Source organism: Theropithecus gelada, chromosome 2 (assembly GCF_003255815.1).
Source record: "Theropithecus gelada isolate Dixy chromosome 2, Tgel_1.0, whole genome shotgun sequence".
Classification (NCBI taxonomy): domain Eukaryota; kingdom Metazoa; phylum Chordata; class Mammalia; order Primates; family Cercopithecidae; genus Theropithecus; species Theropithecus gelada.
The window spans coordinates 86,307,616-86,325,991 of NC_037669.1; the positions used below are offsets into that span (position 1 = coordinate 86,307,616).

Consider the following 18,376-nt stretch of genomic DNA (forward strand, 5'->3'; position numbering starts at 1 on the left):
TGAACACACCACCCAGTTCATGCTGGGTTTAAATACCGAAGTACATTCAGGGTAAACTACCACTTCCTAGCACTTACAGGAAAACATAGCTGGTTCTCTTTGCTCTGGAATAATGCATCCTAGAGCTGGCATTTGGCATGTGCTAAAGCACTGTGTACAAGCCTGGTCCTACAATCCCACCACGGCAGATGCACCTTAGGGTTCACTCTGCAGAGAGGGAAGGGGAACCCAGTCTGTAAACAGCACAGGTCCATGCCCACCACCCCATCGTGCACGAATGAATAGCATCTCTGATGTCATATTTTCAGAAAGAAAAAGCGCCATATTCTTATCCTCGAGGGAAAGCCCTGGTGAGTGGGCTCTGGCCCCATCCTCCTGCCTGTGCAGCCGCCCTCAATGTGGGCAAATTGTTCTCCCCAGACTGCTCCCTTGGTAGGCAGGGGAGGTGAAGCCCGCATAGTGCCCACACGGCCCTGCCCACGGAGGGATCCATACACTTAACGAAGGAAGCACTTTAGAGAAAATGAAGGGCTGCACCGACTGTGCAGAGTCAGCCAAGTGGCCCCCACCCCCTGAGCTCAGATCACATCAGGCTCCGTATTCAATGCCCGGAAGAGGTGGTGGGGGTCGCAGGGAGGCACCTGGGTAGAGAGGCCAGCGTTGGCAGCTGGCTCCTCGGATTCCAATGCCAGTGGTCGCTTGCTTGTGTGAGCTTGGGCAGAATGGGGCTCATGGCCACAGCTATTTGGCAGGATTGTTACAAAGATTAACCAGACTGTAGGTGAAGATTCTCTCCTTCCCTCCTGGTGCTTAAGGCCAAAGAGAAGGGAGTGACCTGATGGTGGGTCCTATGTGGGGTGCCCCTGGGCATGGGGGCGAGACCAGGTGGGCCACTCACCTGTTGCTGCATGAGATGCAGAGGCAGGGCCGTGCGGTGGGGGAAGGTGGGAGATGAAGGGACCTCCTCCTGGCTGCTCTGCCGGCGCAGGCACTCGAAGTTGAAGGAGGATCTGCGGTGGGCTGGGAAAGCAAAGGGCATCATGCAACTGTGAAGCAGGTTCTCTGCTGGGACACTGTCTCTCAGTCAGGGTGGTCCCGGACGCTCAGCAAGGAGCCCAGGAAGAAGCAAGTGGTTTGTCCGAGAGAAAGATTAGGTAGTGAGGTCTCCAAACTTTAGGAGGAGAGGATGAAGGCAGAAGCCCCAGTGAGGGATGTTTTTAAAAGTACGAACTTACTACCTTTAAATGTTCGCCTGTTCTCAGGAGGAGGAGCGAAGGCAGCCCCTAGGGCAACTGATCCGAGTCAGAAGCCCTGGCCCTGCATACTGTGGGGCGCACACAGGACTTCAGTGCAAGAACCCAAGTCCTGCCAGAACCCCACGACACTTCCCATTGTCACCTTCCAGATACCCTAAGTGTCCCCAGGGGCTGACATATCTTGCTGGGGCTCCTGTGTTTACACCTGTTTTAAAGGGAGGGACTAACTGCACTGATCAGCTTAATAAGCAAATTTTTTTGTTGTTGTTGGGAAAGAGTCAGCTTCTCTAGCACTGAAGACAAACAAGGACAACCCTACCTTTAAGAAAACGCTTGTCCTGCCAACAGCTCTTCCGACAGAGGCTCACACACAGCCTGACAAGACCATCCACGGCTCCCAGCTGCACAGGGCACCAGGCCCAGGAGATCAGTCTGAATTCTGGGGCCCTAAGACACAGCCAGCAGCCTCCTCCCAGAAACCTCCTACCTTTGCAGGGGTCTCCGTCGAGAGCACACCTACTTTACAAGGCATTTTTATGGCTCCTATCTTGACTGCTGCTTTTCTCAGGTCACAGGACCTTTCTCAGCCCTGGCAGAACTCCACAGGCCCCTCATTCCTCTATTGGAAAGCCCAGGGCCTACCCAGGAGAGGATTCCCAGGCACACTGGGGCTGCACACAGAGACTGGGCTGAGTCCTTGGCTAGGCACTGCCCAGGAGAGAGGAACGAGACAGCCAGTCCTGGTCTCTCGGGCCCAGTGTGCACTGTGGGGCCTCCTTGTTCAGTTGCCTACATGGAACACACACGGCTGCCTCATCAGAAAGCCTGCCCTCCACGCACCACCCAGGGGCCAACTGTGCTGTGGAGCACAGGTTTCCAGATCGAATGGCAGGGCGGGGGCTGGGAAAGGAGAGCAGCAGTCCCTCTCCCGCATGTGGCGCTTTTCCATGTCTAAAATGCTCCGTGGATCCCCACCATCCCTGTGCTCTGCACAACACTCTCTGGAGGAGGAGGGAATCCCCATGCAGCTGAGCACACAGGTGGAGGAGTGAAATGTTCTCCCTGTCCAAGGTCTGAGCTGCGGGGCAGCAAAGCAAAACCACCTCGCGAATCACGAGCACAGCCACTCCTACCCACTCAGCTCCTCTCTGGCACTGTGGCCGGTGGGATCCATGTGCTTGCTGCCTTGGCCAGGTAGGAAACAGACAAAGGCCAAGGCCCGAGGAAGGCAGTGGAACTCACAAGGGCGAGGGCCTCCACCCGGCCTCACCTGCATCTGTTTCATTTAGTGTTTATGGAAACGGAGTGACTTCATTTAGCAGCCTGTGTTTTGGGCTGAGGAATTAAATATTAACCATGGAAATGGGTCTGGTCACACTCCCCAGTGGGGCTGTGACAGCTGGAGTGAGGCAGAGGGCCCTGGGCACCTCCCAGCGGTGCTTTATAGTATATGCAGTTGGCAGACTCAGAAGCCAATGTGTCACGGCTATTTTTGGTTACTGATTAGAGTCCTCTTCAAAAATATGCTTAATTCCTCAGAAATTCCAGAAATGGATAGTCCTTAATCGTCATCAAAATGCCCACATGTTCAAAATGAAACTGTTCAGCCAGGAGCTGGAAGGGGCCAGGGCTGCACCCCTTCCCCCAGCTGGAGTTCCTCGCTCAGGATGACCCAGATCCTCCAGCTCCTGCCACCCACTGCTGCAGAGGGAAAGTAGGTGGGAGCAGCCAGCCCCAGCTCCAGCCCCTCTAGGTGGGATGGGTTTCCTGGCCCCAGAGTGAAGGGGACCAACAAGTCCAAAACCTGCCCCGTGAACAGAGGGCACTGACAGACCTGACACAAAGATGAGGGAGGAGGAGGGAAAGTGAGGGAGGAGGAGGGAAAGTGAGAGAGGAGGAGGGAAGGCGAGGAAGGGGAGGAGGCGGGAAGAGAGGGGGGGGAGGGAGGAGGGAAGATGAGGGAGGAGGAGGGGGGAAAATGAAGGAGGAGGAGGGAAGATGAGGGAGGAGGAAGGATGAGGGAGGAGGATGGAAGATGAGGGAGGAGGAGGAAAGATGAGGGAGGAGGACGGAAGATGAGGGAGGAGGAGGGAACATGAGGGAGGAGGGAGGAGGAGGGGAGGGGGGGAGGAGGAGGGAAGATGAGGGAGGAGGAGGAGGGAAGATGAGAGGGGAGGAGGAGGGAAGATGGGAGAGGAGGAGGGAAGATGAGGGAGGAGGGAGGAGGAGGGAAGAGGAGGAGGGAAGATGAGGGAGAAGGAGGAGGAGGGAAGATGAGGGAGAAGGAGGAGGAGGGAAGATGAGGGAGAAGGAGGAGGAGGGAAGATGAGGGAGAAGGAGGAGGAGGGAAGATGAGAGGGGAGGAGGAGGGAAGATGGGAGAGGAGGAGGGAAGATGAGGGAGGAGGGAGGAGGAGGAGGGAAGATGAGGGAGGAGAAGGAGGGAAGATGAGGGAGGAGGATAAGGTCTGGAGGGGCCTGAGGACAGATGGACACCAGAATGTCCAGGTGGCCCTCAGAGGCATGGGGTTTTGCAAGACGGGCCTGGGGCACAGCTGGCTCTGCACTTGAGCCCACTCTTCCCCTTTGGGGGCTCAGTCACCCCATCACAGAGTGGAGCAGGGCTGACAACAGCAAAAGCATGTGTGTGGTTTGCCTACCTCTCAGGATGGTCCCAGGTTCAAAGACAATGCTATGTATGCAAAACACCCCTCACCAGATGTGCGTGTGCAATCTCAGGGCCCCACAGCCTCTCTCTTCTCGAAGAGAGTCAAGCACGGCGCTGAAGAGGCTGGAGATCTATCACGTAGGATGTGGATGAGAAAGAAAGGAAAGCAGACACACTCTCTGACCCGGGGCTGGTCTTGAGGACTAAAGGTCCTCACCTGGCAGCACACATCCATCACCCGCCCCCAGAGCGGGGGTGGGGGAGAGGCACACTGTTCCCCGGGAGGTTCCACCCAAAACAAAAAATCTGGCCTCACATGCTGGGGTGGGAGGTAGTAGGCGTCTCCTTGGAGATCTCCGTGAATCATAGCAAATGGGCGAGTCATCGTCCTCCAAGAATCCTTGGGGGTGATGGTAGCCTCGGGGCCTCTCAAAGTCCACGTTTCTGCCTGGGTATCTGCTGTAGTAGCCATAGTTTTGCCTGGAGGTCAGAGAAGAGGGCAGTAAAGTTCTAGGTAACAAGCTCTGTCACTCAACCCTGCCAGACTGACATCCATGCTCCTCTCCCCACCTCCTCCCTTGGACACAGTAGGACTGGCTGAGGACAAGGCTGGCTTCAGTTTCATGGAAGATTCCAGATGGAGAGCAAGGGCCATTACAGGAAGGTTGGGGACTGGAGGCCTGTGCTGAAGGATGTGCTGGCAGTTTTGATCCCTCAGCTCCAGGGCAAACGTGGATTGCAGATGTCCTGTGAGCCAGTCTCTCACCCACTCATTTCCTCCCTGAGAGCCCCTCTCCTGAGCGCCTTCCCTCTGCCAGGAACTGGGCACCAGGGACACCAAGATGCATGAAGCATGAGCCCCACACTCAATGGGCTTAGAAAATGCCACGAGCACAGCGAAATCGAATGCAAGCTGGAAAGAGCCAGTGCTGGAAGACAGGAACTCATATGGTTCCGTGAGGTTTTCTTTCCGGGGGGTGGGAGAGGGATTTCAATTCCCGTCATGGAAACAAAAAGCAAGGCCCTAGAGCAGACCCTTGAGAGGGGGGGATGAGGCCAGCAGATGGAGTGAGGGCATCCAAGCAGGCGCCAGTGTGAACAAAAGCCCTAGAGAAGGGAACACAAGTTCCTTTGGCTCACAGTCAGTGGTTTCAGAAGTCAGGCATTTGAAGGAGACACAGGGAAGAGCCGCGGGAGCAGAGGGCGGAGGGTGATTTTCATCCGCCTGCTACGCCTCCTAAAGCAGAGTGCTCATTCTAATTACAAACATTCTTTCTGCAGGACAGAAGCCAGACGGACCCCTCTGCTGAGTGACCCCTTGTTTCTGCATCTCCCCAAGAGACCCCTTGAAGTGGCAGGAGGCAGGTGCTGTGCATGAGGACCTGGCCGAGCCGCTGTGCACACAGAGCCCTGGGGCCACCAGAGCTCCAAGTGTTAATTCAGCAAAAACTGATCTCTCCAAAGACAGGGGGTGGTGGAAAGGCACTAACCCAGCCATGAAGCAGGCCCAGCTCCGATTTCCCAAGCTGTCACTAAAAGGCCTCAGAGGCCCCTAGTGGAAATAAGCAACAGGTCTGAAAGAATAGTCCCCACCCTGCCTCTCTGTGGCTCTCTTTCTCCAGCTCCACTCTCCCTCTGGCCTGGAGTTTCTGCTCCCGTTTTGCTTTTTTAGGGGAAGCCCAGTGCAACTGCCGGTGGCCCTGGCTTCCTGAGCAGGCAGAACACCAGGGCAGGGTGGCCTCCTGCTCTCCACAGGAGCCAGAGCAGCTCACCTGCTCCAGGTGGGCGAGCTGTCATCCTCATAGCACTCCTCGCTACTGAAATACTCCTGCTCCCCGAAGCAGCGGGGGTCCCTGAAATAGCCATGTATCTCTGGGTCTTCCCGGCAAATAGTTGGGAGCTGTTCATCTCCTGAGTCGGACCTGCAGTCGGGAGAGAGGATCTAAGAACCTGGGCAGGCGGCAGATAATTCCTGCTGCAGCCGCACCTCTGCATGTGGCCAGCAACCCTGCCTGGGTGCTCCTCGCTTCTCCCAGCATGCACCTGCCTCAGGCAGCACTGGACTGCTCAGGCTTCTGGCAACGGCAATGTGTGTCTGTCTGTGTGTGTGGTGTGCCTGCGTGCCAGGATAGGGTCTCTCTCAGTGCCCTGCACAATGTTGGTGTCAAACCATTGTGTCCAGAGGCCTTGGAGCCAAAGGAATAGGTGCAATTTGGAGAACAGAACAAAAAAATGGACCTACGATGCTGCAAACAGTGGTCAGCGGCCCCGGGAAAAAGACCTGGGTTCCCAGGGCATCTGCTCTGATCCCTCCCTCTCCTTCTAGTCCCCCAGCTCCAGCCTAGTGTGACTTCAAAACCTGGGACAAAGGAGCTTCCTGGCCACTGACCTCTGCTATATCAAATCAGGAAGGTCACGTGAGTTCTGGATACAGTGCCACAGGGGAAACCGTCACAGAACATGTCCACCATGTTTCCACAGGCTGCCCTGCCCCAGGAATGTGGTAAGTCTCCCTGAAACCCGGCTCATGCTGGCTTCAGTCCTCAGAAAAGGCCTTGGCTAAGTCAATCTTCTCTCCAAAGGAAGGATGGTGCTTCCTCCGACTTCTCCACTTTTTTGCACCCAGCTCGGGCCCACATGGCTCCCGACTTCACTTGATAACATGACACCGGAAGACCTATCCTTCCCTGGCCCCCAACAAAATGAGCATTCCAACCACGATTCAACTCAGGTCAATATGCATGGAGTGGAATATACTACACATATCTCGAGGACTTCAGGGAAAATGACAAGATCCCATTCCTGACCTTCGGGAGGTTTGGGTCATGCGCAAAGCATCCACAAGAAGCCTGACTCCAGAGAGCAGCTGCAGCTGCCAGCCACACAGGCTGAGGCCTCCATAAGTGCACAATGGATGCTCCTAATGCCATTGTGAGGCCTGCAGGAGCCAGCCCATGGGGTGTACCTTGTGTGTGGACACCAGTCCTTGGATGGCAACAGTCGACAGAGATATGGATCTGAAGGTGCCTTTGCTTAGAAGCAACAACCTCTGACCTCTGAGTCCCCAGCCATGAATTATGATAACCTTTAACAGGCTGGCCTGAAGAAGTGTTTCTCATTCTTCAGCACTCAGAGAGGCCAGATGGTAACATACCATCACAGTATTTAAGACGAAAACAGGTAATGAGCACATACCTAATGTAAGTTTCATAATAGCGGGTTCTATCCAGGAAAGGCATAACATGGGAAGGAGGGAGAAGATAAAAGTTAATTTCCAACCAAATTTACAATGCAAACATCAGGCTACCTCCTAGAGAAGGGGTTAGCAAATTATGATTTGCCATCCACATGGGGGCTGCCACCCGGGCTTCTATGACCCATGGGCTATAAACAGTTTTCATAGTTATAAAGGATTGAAAAAAATAAAAAAAAATCCCAAGACAAAAACTATCTCATCATATGTAAATATATGAAGTTCAAATTTCAGTAATCATAAGGGAAATTTTACCGGGACACAGCCACACACCATTCACTTACATATTTCACACTGCAGCAGCAGAGCTGAGAAGCTGCAAGACTGTATGGTCCTCAAAGCCTAAAATATTGACTCACTGACCCTTTAGAGAAACAATTCACCAACCCCTGTCGCACAGTATGTGAGCACAACTGAGAGGCGGGTTTGTGGCTGCTGTTTTAAGGCCCCTTGGCGCCCCCATACAGGACGTAGGATGGCACGTGGCCCTTATCCTTTAGGTTCATCACGTGGAGAGTGTCAGAGGCGGCAATGACCTGGGGGGCACTCACAGATCCTGACACAAACGCCTACGGGGAACCTCCTCCATGCTCCAGAGCACAGAGGACAGACCCGCCTTGCTCCTTGGGACTAGAGGCAACACGGGTGGACACCACACGAGCAAGTGCAAACACACCGTCAAGGTTACCTTTTCACACTGGACCTTCTCTGAGGCTCCCGGTCATGCTTGTGGGAAGAATGATGCCCATTTTCAGACACATGCTCAAGGTTCCCAATGCTGGGCCGCTTTCCATGGGCAGCTTTGGACATATTGGCATTATTGAGATTGGCATTTGTTGAGGTGGGAACTTGCTTTCCTATGGAATTATGGTTATGATGGTTATGACACACCGAATTTCCTGCTGGAGGAAACAGCGGTTTCTCAGTATCACTTGCAGGTGGAATTGAAGGCCTTTGGACATGCAGGGGACGGTGGGTGGTATTGGTCTGCTGAAGGGAATCTCTCCTATCACTATTAACATGATTGACATGGTTTCCAAGCAGGGCACCATTTCTCTGCAAAATAATGGGAGACAACACCAGGTAATTTAACAAGTATTTGATGCAGACTAGCTATGTTAGGTAACTTTTTCTACATGAAAAACAAATTCTAGGCAAGTTTCGTAGGATCCCTGTAGAACAATCTCAGTGTCTTAATGATCAGGGTGAATGTGACTGTGTGGCAGTTGGTCCCCCCGAGATGAGGAAGGTTACCGATTTCCTGAGCTGGGGAGCAAGCTGTCGGCTGTCACTCGAGTGTGCTCTTCCGGTTGCTCCAAGTTGGGGTGACTTATACCCAGCTGGGCTGGCTGGTGGCCCCAAGGTTGGGCATGCTCTCTGGGCTGGGGGACTGAAAGCCAGCTGGTGGATCAAAGAGCTGGCCCCATAAGGAGAAGGGTAGTGTGGGCAGCTGCCAGAAGGACCCAGGACCAGGATGCTCGTCCACATGGCCAGTGGCTGTGGCCGAGCTCCTCAGAAGCAGGCACTGAGGGGAAGGTGGATAAACTCAGGGAAAGAGCTGGCCTGGCCCTAGAAGAGGTGCTGATGCATGGGGAGGGTCTGTAGGCGGGGGAGGGTGTGGTCTGAAAGCCCCTCTAGACCCTGGGGCTGGGCTGCATTCTCCAGACTCTTCCGTGGATCATTAACTGCCCAAACTGGAGTCCTGCCCTGCTATTTCCAGGTGGCCAGTGTGTAGCTAGGCGTGGAATAATTACTTTGAACACATCATCTTCTTCTTCTCGTTTTGTTTCCTCAGGCTCGTCATCTTGCAAATCACACGATATAGCACGCCGGATTTCTGGCCCAATGTCATGCAGTGTCCTTAATCCCGCCTAGATCAATGGAAATGGCAGAACAGGTTAGACCACACATAGGCCCTGGGGCCAGCCTGGGTCCTGGCTTTGCTCCTTCCTGATTCAGCGGTGGGGAGGAAGGCTTCCCCAAAAGCCAATCCAGGGCACTGACTGATGTCACTGAAGGCAGTCTAAGGGTTGCTGGTATGGTCAGGCATCCAGATGGTCAAGAAGGTCCTAGGTAGGATGCCTGAGGCCTGCAACCCAGTAACTTCCTTTGCAAATACCCCCACTTCCAAGGAACACTGCCTGGTTACTAGTGCTAGGGTCTGCCAAGCCAAGAGCTTATGTCCCTGTCTCAATGACAGTCTTCAGTAGGCTCACCTACAAGAGCCCAATCTCTCCAAGCCCAGAGCAGGGCAAGGAGCACAGCCTGGCAGATCTAAAGGGAGGGTGATATGGACTCCCTGGCTGCATCTAGGATGAGGAAGCCTAGGTGTAGGTGCCAGAGGCACAGGCAGACCAATCAGCCCTCGGGCCACTGGTTCTGCTAAAAAGCCATGGAACGAGTGAGTGACACAACACACTGCAACCACCAGCACACTCGGACCACGACGGAGCAGACTGACACGCACACAGACCCGGCCACCATGGTCATCGGGATACCCTGGCCTGTAGCCTGTGTGCAGGCTGAGAACTCACCAACAGGGGGTCCGCTTTTTGAAGATCACAACAAACTGAAAGTGGCTCATCAGCCTTTGCAGACAGTGCAAGACCCACCAGAAGACCCCACTGGGAGACCCCTCCGGGCTCCTCACAGACACTCTGCATCTCCCCTGGGGCCCTCACAGCTGCCTTCCTCACTGTGGTCCCTGCTATGTTGGGACAGGGCCCAGGAGAAGCCCTTCAATTGTTCACAGCTTCATTAGGGAAGCATTCCAAGATGCTTATGCACGGTGCATGGAGGAAGGGTCTGCTCCAGCTCTGAGAGAATTATGTTTTGACCACCAATTTGAAGAAAAACAGTATGCTGAGTTAAAGACTAATAGGGACTGCATGGCAACTTTAACCTTTTCCACCGAAAGACCTGCAACTGAAGAAGGCATGTCCTCTCTGCCCTGGGTCTAGGGTCCTATATCCAGGCAGCCCCTCCTCACTCACCGGCAGTCTGCCTACAGCTCCGTAGCCATAAAGGCCTAGAGAACAGCTAAGACACTGACTGTGCAGCAAATGCTTCAACCTCAGGGTGGTTTGTAAAGGAAAACTGGGCTAAGTGGTGGGTCCTCAGGGGAGGAGACCGCTTCCCTGTCCTTCCTCCACAACACCTGGTAGCATGTGGGCAGCTGTGGCAAGGACAGAGAGGCATGATGACCATCCCTGAGACATACACGTGGTAAAAGAGATACCCAGCAGTGTTTCAGGGAGGAGGAGGGGACGGTGGCCGCAGTCTGGCCAGATCCATCAGGGCTGGGTCTCACTGGTCTGGGGATGCTCAAAACTGGTCCTGTGCAGTTGCCAATGCCAGTGCTGGTGATGTTAATTTAGAATGTAAAGTCACGCAGGAACTTCCTGAGATGCCCTTATAAAAACAGCCTGGTGCATAAAAGCACCCAGCCTTTGAGACAATTCTGCTAAAAACGGTGCCAGGTTGGGTTTGATTTGAGCCAATCTGTGAAGACAGAGCAGCAGATCTTTCCATTTAGTGAATTCTGAAGGTGAAAGAAGAGCCGGGAACGGAAGCTTTAAGCTTCCTGGCTAGGAATGCTGAGATCTTATAGGGGACAGACAGTCATGTCCCACGTCAAACCAAGACAGTTCTTGGGGTGGTCAGTGAGGCTGCTTCTCGCTCTCCTGTCCCTCTGATCACAGGCTCAGGATGCATGTGTGTATGCTTGTGCATACACGTACATGCATTCACACACACACACACACACACACACACACACACACACACACACACACACTCTTTTCCCTCTCTCAGGATCCCTGAATTCAGCACATCTGAGCCTGGGAGGTCATTTGGTTCTGAGGTGGACCCACCTGCCATTCTCATGGAAACATCAAGAAGGTAACTGCAATGTTATGTTGGTAAAAGCTCTTACACAGCACAGCTGCAGGAATGTGAAGAAAGGTCATACCCAGCAGTACTCAACAGCCTGCATTTCATTCATTCAGAGCTTCCTAGGGTAAATTATTGAGGGATGATGAGCTAAGCAAGGGTTTCACTTCTGATTTTGGATCAACTGGGAAGAAAAGTCTGTTACATATCTAAGGCTCCCAAACAAAAAGACAAGGTTTGAGACACTTGCTGCTGCTTCCACAAAATAAACATAGGTTATAATGCACTCAAGTCAACACCCCCAAGTAAATTTGGTACATTAATCCATATTACAAGGCAGTAAAGGCCAGGAATGCTCCCAAGTTTAAACAACATATAATCCTATTTACTGTCATTCAACTGATTGGACTAGGTCTGATTAAAAGAAATAGAAAACTATTTATTTGGATAATTTTTAACATCATCCTCTGTTGACGGGTTGACATTTCACTGAAATACACATATAACATAATTGCATAATAGAAACAAAAACTGTCTCCAGCACATCTTCAGTGATACACAAGATTAGGATTCAGTCGACAAGATAGTGCAATGAACAGACATGGGACAGAGAATTTGTTTGCAACATAAATCATGGAGAAGGTTGAAAGGTGGCCCAAGTTGCCACTTCCAAAGACAAATAATGACAACATATTTATTAAAGAGACATTAGAGGAGGAGAGAAAGCATCGCTCTTCCCAGACACAGAAGCAGAGTCAGAAATCATGATTATATTCTGCTTGTTCCAGGCAAGGAAAAACACACCTCGTAAGAGTCAGGGACTGACTCTACTTTTTCACATGTCATCTGGGGAGGGCCAGGTCAGGCTGTCCCCCACAACTGGGAGTGAGGGAAACAGATGTTCCCAAACTAGAAGTGACATGAAGCTTAAGCACAGCACCCTGAATTTATTACATATCACAAAACATGGTAATGAAGTTTTTCTAGCACACATATCAAGCTAAAAGGTAGCTTAGGCTGCTCCCAAAATTCCATAGGCACAAGTTCCAGTCCCCAGAAATACAGAAAACTATCTTAGACTCTTGAAAAAATTACTTTTCCACAGCCCTAAAAAAAGAACATTTTTTTCCTTGGGATAAACACTTTACAATCAGTAAAATTATCTATTCTTTCATATTTCATATCTGTGTCTACCTCTATCAGCAAAATACTATTTTAATTTGAAAAGTGGTCATTAGCACTTAAACCAACACAATTAAAGCCATATAAAGTCATTCCATTAACATCACAGCAGGAATATGGTTTTGAAGAAACACAGAATTGCTATAAAATATAAACATTATTGACTTATTTTAAGATGTCCAATCTTATAAAATATTAAACAGAATCAAGCCTAGTTTCTGGTTGATTTTAAAATGCTAGATGTTATCATAAATATTTTTTTAAAAAGAAATGTTGGCGCTTTGCCTGTAGACTGCTGCTTAAAATTTTAGACACCATTTAGTTGGAATTTCATAGATACTCTATTGAATGATTAAGTTATCAAAAAAACTAAAATGTCTCTAAACACTTCCGAATAGCATAACATGATGATATTTTGACATCAAATATGAACACCCATTTACCTTCCTTTCTCCTGCCCACTTTTAGGGTTAAGTTTCTCCTGCCTAGATGCATTTGCAATGCTTTTGCTGCCTGTGTCCCTAAGCTAGCTCTATCAGACACACCAGCCATCTGCCAGCCCTCACAGCGCCACAGCAAGCATGCACAAGTGCCTGCAGCCCTGTCCTGGACCTATGCTGTAGCAGTGGAGATAAGAGATGCACGTCTCTAGTCGGGACCGGGCCAGGCCATTCATCTTCAGGATACAAGCGCCAGGCTTTCAGACTCCAGCCAAAGAACCCTGCCTGGCAGAGCCTGTTCCCCATCACAGGCAGGCTGCACTCAGCCTAGGCTGGCCCTGTACACAGTCATCTCGCTGGTGACAAGTTCTGGTTAACCCTTTAGCAGGAGTCAGTCTATACCCAATGAGAGGGGACCTTTTTAGACTAGTTCCATTAGAAAACAGAATGAGATTAAGTTCTTATGGAATAAACCTGCTCATCTGCAAGCTGCTGTCCGCCTCCTCAGCACATCACACATGCACACCCCTTATTTTAACACCACTCTCCTCCAGGGAAAATGTGATGGTGGCTTTTGTGTCCCTTGTGAATGGTCCTTGTGTCAGATATAAAGGGTTGGAATCCTGGCGCTCTGTTAGTAATCCACAGTGATTCCCTCACTGAAAAGTCAGGGGTAACATGACCCCCACAAGCTCCCACAGGGGTTCCACTATTCCCATCACTTGGAAAGATAAAGGAAACTTTAAAGAAATTACCCAAAATATGACCTTTGCCTGCACACAATGTGAGAGCTCTCTGTTTCAGTTCCACCTTGATTCTTGGTGCAATCAAGAATCTGATTCTGTTGTAATTTTAACAACCAAATCAGAAAGTCTTGCCAGTTTCCTGATAATAGAGCATTCTGTAAAATTCAGGCTTAGCAGAAGCTGTAAATCACAACTTCTATTCTGATAGCATCTTTATGCCAGTCATTGTGAGGTTACATACGAATATTCCACTAGATTCCGGGAGGAAGGGAGAGCAAAGGTTATTCCCATGTGGTTAAATTATGTGCCCAAATGAGTCAAAGGCTCAATGAGGACTCTTGGCCTCTAAGCCTGTTCTTCCTGTGACACTGGGCTGCCTCACCTCTCCCAAACTCTCCACCTCGACCACCACCCAGGCAAACTCACTGCACCTACTGGGAAAGAGTGCTGGATTGGAGTCTGAATCACACACTTACTCACCTATCGTCACGACTGTGGGGTGCCACCTGATCAAGGCTAACCCTCTTTTGACTACCCTAGCAGAGCTCTTATATTCCTAAGTCAGCATGGAGATGACAAATGATCACAAGCTATCCCTGAAATGGATCCTGTTTGGCACACATCCTTGGTCCCAATTGTGCACTTAGGGGAGCTGACTTTTAAAACCACTTTCCATCCTGCCCTGACTCAGACCATCACACCTGCAGATCAGCACAGGCAGCAAGACTCGGCCACGCTAGACGAATGAGGGCATAGCAGCTCCATGCCTTGGGGGAGTGGGCTGAGACTGGGAAGGGGCTGGAGGGGGAGACCAATTCCAGTTAGGGCAGTGCCGCTGCACAGGAGCCTCTTTAACAAGGGAGATGATTAAAAGGCTCCAGCACCGTCTGCCTTTAGGGGAACCTGGTAGCATTCCCCCAAAGCAGCAGTTCCCAGGTGTGTTCCAGGGACCTTGGGGCATCCCAAGACACTGTCAGGGGTCCATGAGGTCACTGTGATTTGCATAATATAAGGATGTTCTTTGCCTTGAACACACTCATCCTCTCATGAGAGCACAGTGAGGTTTTCAAAGGCTGCCTGATGTGTGATGTCATCACCCTGGCGTCTTTGTGCTTGCATATTCTTGTTTTAAAAATTACTTAGTTTTAATTTCTAAGACAGTAAATACTGACACACAAGGGTCTTCAATAATGTAGAGTACAAAAGGGTCCAAAGACCAAAAAGTTTGATAACTGCTGACCAATGTATCCTCCAACAGGCACTACTACTGTTTCTTCAGATGCAGACTTTTTACCCCATCTAGGATTCCCGCTATTCTGTGGACCTTTCTCCATTCTTGGAAGAAATGGCCTTCCTATGGCTTCTCTGAGCCAACCTTTGGGACTTCTCAATGGGTTGCCTTCAGCATGCTTTAGAATGATGTACCCTTCCAAGTTCCCAAACAGCTGTGTCCCTTAGGTCTAAGAGGTGCCAAGGAGAATGAACTCACCTGGGTTTCTACCCACCCTGGAACTGTTATTAAGTCTTAGCCAGCTCCTTCACACAGATCATCTAATCATGACACAGCTGGGCTTCCAGAGGACACTAGGTGCATGGTACTAAATAACAAGCCACGATAATTACCACCTTTTACTACTATGTCACATCACTTCACTTCTTTTCAGCAACTCTTTCTTCTCAAAGACTTCTGAACAGAATTATTATTTTCAAAGAAGCGAGATCTCCTCACTTTCTGAAAGAGTATAGAATGTAGTACCCAATAGTCCAGTGGATTAATTTTTAATTGGGTTGTTCCACATGTAAGCTAGTCGAGAAGAGCCTGATGTCCAATCTTACCTTTGCTTCCCTAGGATGTATACTGGCCTGCCTCTCATCTTCTATCCAGGAGCCGAAGAGTTTAGCCTATGGATGCTGGTGTTGGGGGTGTCAAGTTTGCTGTGTGTGTCTGTGAAGATTCTAAATAATGAACTTGAGTCGTCTCTCACAACTTTCTCTACACTAGAAGCTACACTTCTCTGCCAAGGCTTTAAGAGAAATGACAGAGGTGTCTCTGCCGTTTGATGCCAATCAAATTTCAGGAAGCCCTCTTTCCCTTTTGAGTTGAAGCTGGAAGCGGCCTTCCTGATTCCTGGCTGTCTTTTCTAAGCCGGCCTTGCTACCAACCTTAGCCAATGCCGTTCCCCAGCAAAACAGCCAGGCCCAAGTAGAGAAAATGCTCTTGTTCCATTTACATCACTCCCTAACTCCCATCTAGAAAGTGGTCACTTGTCAGTTTTTACTTATTTGAGGAGCGTGGAGAAGGCACGTGGAAACGCCGCCCACTTGAATCGCTTGGGGCCTTTCTGCCGAGGCCTGAGTGTATGGAATCTTGGATCTAGAAGGTTGGTCACACTGGCCCTCTGAGACAGGGTGACACATACAGGGGGTAGGCACATGCTATCCTTCAGCACTGAATCAACTCAACATCGGGTGGGTCAAAGACAGACAGAGGGACTGTCTGAGGGCAGATCAGCTTCTCACCAGCACCCACAGGGCGGACCGGCTTCCCTTTCAGGGATGACACATCACATTCCTCACAAATTCTTATAACTTAATATACCCAGGCGCTGCCCAATCATAGCAGAAGTGGGCCTTTGGACCACAGCAGGGTCCTGGAGGCTCCCTGCAATGCCAGGCTCTAGACCTGTAGTTGCTGAGTCACAGAGCAGTCTCAGGAGGGGTGGGGCTGCTGGCAGTGGGGAAGGAGACTCAGGTGCTAGGGTGACAGCTGTTGATACCAGGTGCAGCTGTGCTTTGACATCTTGACAAGTGGCCTGGCCACACTGGAGTGTTCCTGGCTTTCCACCCCATCCCCCACATCACCATGTGGTGCAGCATGAAGCAGTCAAACCTGCCCTCGGGCCCTGTGGACTGTGCTGTGAGAACCCACACCACCTAATGCGAGCTCCTGGATGTTAACTAGTCTGCACACTTACACACATGGGGGCAGAGTCGGGAGCTAGACTCATTTCCATAATGAGGACAGCAGGTCCACTGAAGTCCAGGTAGGTCAGACCTCTTGGTACAGTAAGCACTGCAGCCAAGGGCAAATGTCATAGGCACAAAAGACATCACTGGAAAAGATCCTGAGGCTGGGATTGACCCTGTCAGTCATGCCTAGGACAAGCTTGCAGAAAGCATACTTCCCACTGGGGACATTGCTCTCACCCTCTGCCTAGCCTTTGGGACTCTTGCCCTCCCAGGATGCTTGGAAGAGTGTCCACTTCTACAGGAATAGGGTCCCCCCCGAATCTGCTGTCTCTCTCTTCCCCTGTCTCCGCAGGCCCCACATGCATACACACGCACTCGCACACACACACACAGCTTCCAGCCTGTACATATCAGGGCAGGTTAAAGGGGCTTATAAGCCCTTCTTTTCTCTACACACTTCAGAGACTTCAATTTTTTTAGATTCTTCTGCATGACCTCTGCACTATGGCTACTTTTGAATGTTGATCTTAAAATCCCAACTGGCCACTTGAGGTGTCTTGGGCTCAGCATCAGATGTACAGACTCCAACCACCATTTGGAATCAGCTGAGAATTCCAGACCAGACACCCTCATCAACCAACATCTTGGGCAAAAATCTGCTATTCTTAAGATGTGAAAATGCAACCTGCAGAGTTACCTTTGTTGACATCTTTGTGCACTGCCTAGATATCTTTAAAAGAGGGGAGTTCTCCTTCTCAATGGGTAAGTATGGTACAGAACAGAAAAGAGATCAAAGGAAAACAAGACTTTCTTAAAGTTCTGGTAGTAAACAGGCATATGATATTATTATTGTTGTAGTCTTAATAATAAGCAATTATACGTTCAAAGTGCTTTACAATCACTTAGCTATTCCTCACAACAGCCCTGTGAGGTAGGTCGACATTAACCCCATTTTACAGATGGGGGAAACTGAGGCACAGAGAGGTTAAGTGTCTTGCCCAAGGTCACGCAGCAAGTGAAAGCTGAAACTGGGACTAGAACCCAGGTTCCCTGACTCCCAGTGTCCTTGAAACTAGACCACAACTGCTTCCAAAGAGGCATCCCCAGACTGGCTCTGACCACGAATTAAAGACGGACAATGTTAGATGAGGTTTGGGTGTGGTGGTGTTTCCTGTGGACACGTTAAGATGGAACCTGAGGTGTTGCCTGGATTGAGTTTGGCATGCGGGGTGTATGTGTTAGTTTCAATGGGTGTATCTGAGCTTCCTGGCCTGTCCACTTCTCACTGCATTCTGGACTGGGTCACTGCAGAGAGCAGGGCCGGACGCTCAGGAGGTCATGGTGGACTGGCATACAAAAGGAACTCTGTCAGCTCAGCGCCGAGGGGCCTGCCAGTCTTTGGGAGTTCGGGCAAACTAGGGATGCAGGACTTTGGAATGGAGTCAGATGCCCACCTTAGGCAGGTCTGCTTAATCTTTTTATTTTTATTTTTATTTTTTTGTTTTACTGGCCAGCATCAGGAAGTTGTGTTCATTTCATTTCTCTGTGGGGCAGCTGCCCCCCTCCTTTGCTCTCTCTCACTCTTTCCCTTTCTCTGAGTCTCTGCTTGGAAGGGAAAACTGTTAAGACTTGTACAATCCCTTTCACGAAAAAGAACCACCGTGAGCAACGTCCGCGACAGGCAGCCCTGGCTCCGCAGATGAGCCACGGCCCCGCTTCCACCTTCCGGAGGAGTGCTTTGCTTGGAAGGGGTCTCCCTGGGGCCTTGGGTCTGCTTTTTCCTGCATTTCTTCCGAAATGCTGTTTCAGTAGAAATAAGCCCACTTGAGACTTTTCCCTTTCAAGGCCTTAGCCACAAACGCCTTCCGACTAACCAGCTTGGTGCCGTAGCTCAGGCAGAAAATTCTAAAGCATCCGTTCAAGCATCTGAAACAAACGAATCAGCCAGTGAAATCTCATCTGTTAGCATCT

The 18,376-nt window shown here is 50.6% G+C and overlaps 1 protein-coding gene across 4 annotated transcripts in view; it reads right to left on the reverse strand.

Moving 5' to 3' along the window:
* The window catches only part of CACNA1D (calcium voltage-gated channel subunit alpha1 D), a 326,868-nt gene that overhangs the window by 4,059 nt on the left and 304,433 nt on the right, over positions 1-18,376 (reverse strand). For 3 of the 4 annotated variants that reach the window (XM_025375479.1, XM_025375478.1, XM_025375480.1), the window contains 6 exons: positions 8,931-9,047; positions 7,865-8,232; positions 7,119-7,145; positions 5,696-5,845; positions 4,240-4,403; positions 899-1,020 (listed from right to left, as the gene is read on the reverse strand). In XM_025375479.1, coding sequence (XP_025231264.1) covers positions 899-1,020; positions 4,240-4,403; positions 5,696-5,845; positions 7,119-7,145; positions 7,865-8,232; positions 8,931-9,047 — 948 coding nt within the window. The remainder of the gene's footprint in view (positions 1-898; positions 1,021-4,239; positions 4,404-5,695; positions 5,846-7,118; positions 7,146-7,864; positions 8,233-8,930; positions 9,048-18,376) is intronic. The other variant, XM_025375481.1, reaches the window with a different exon arrangement.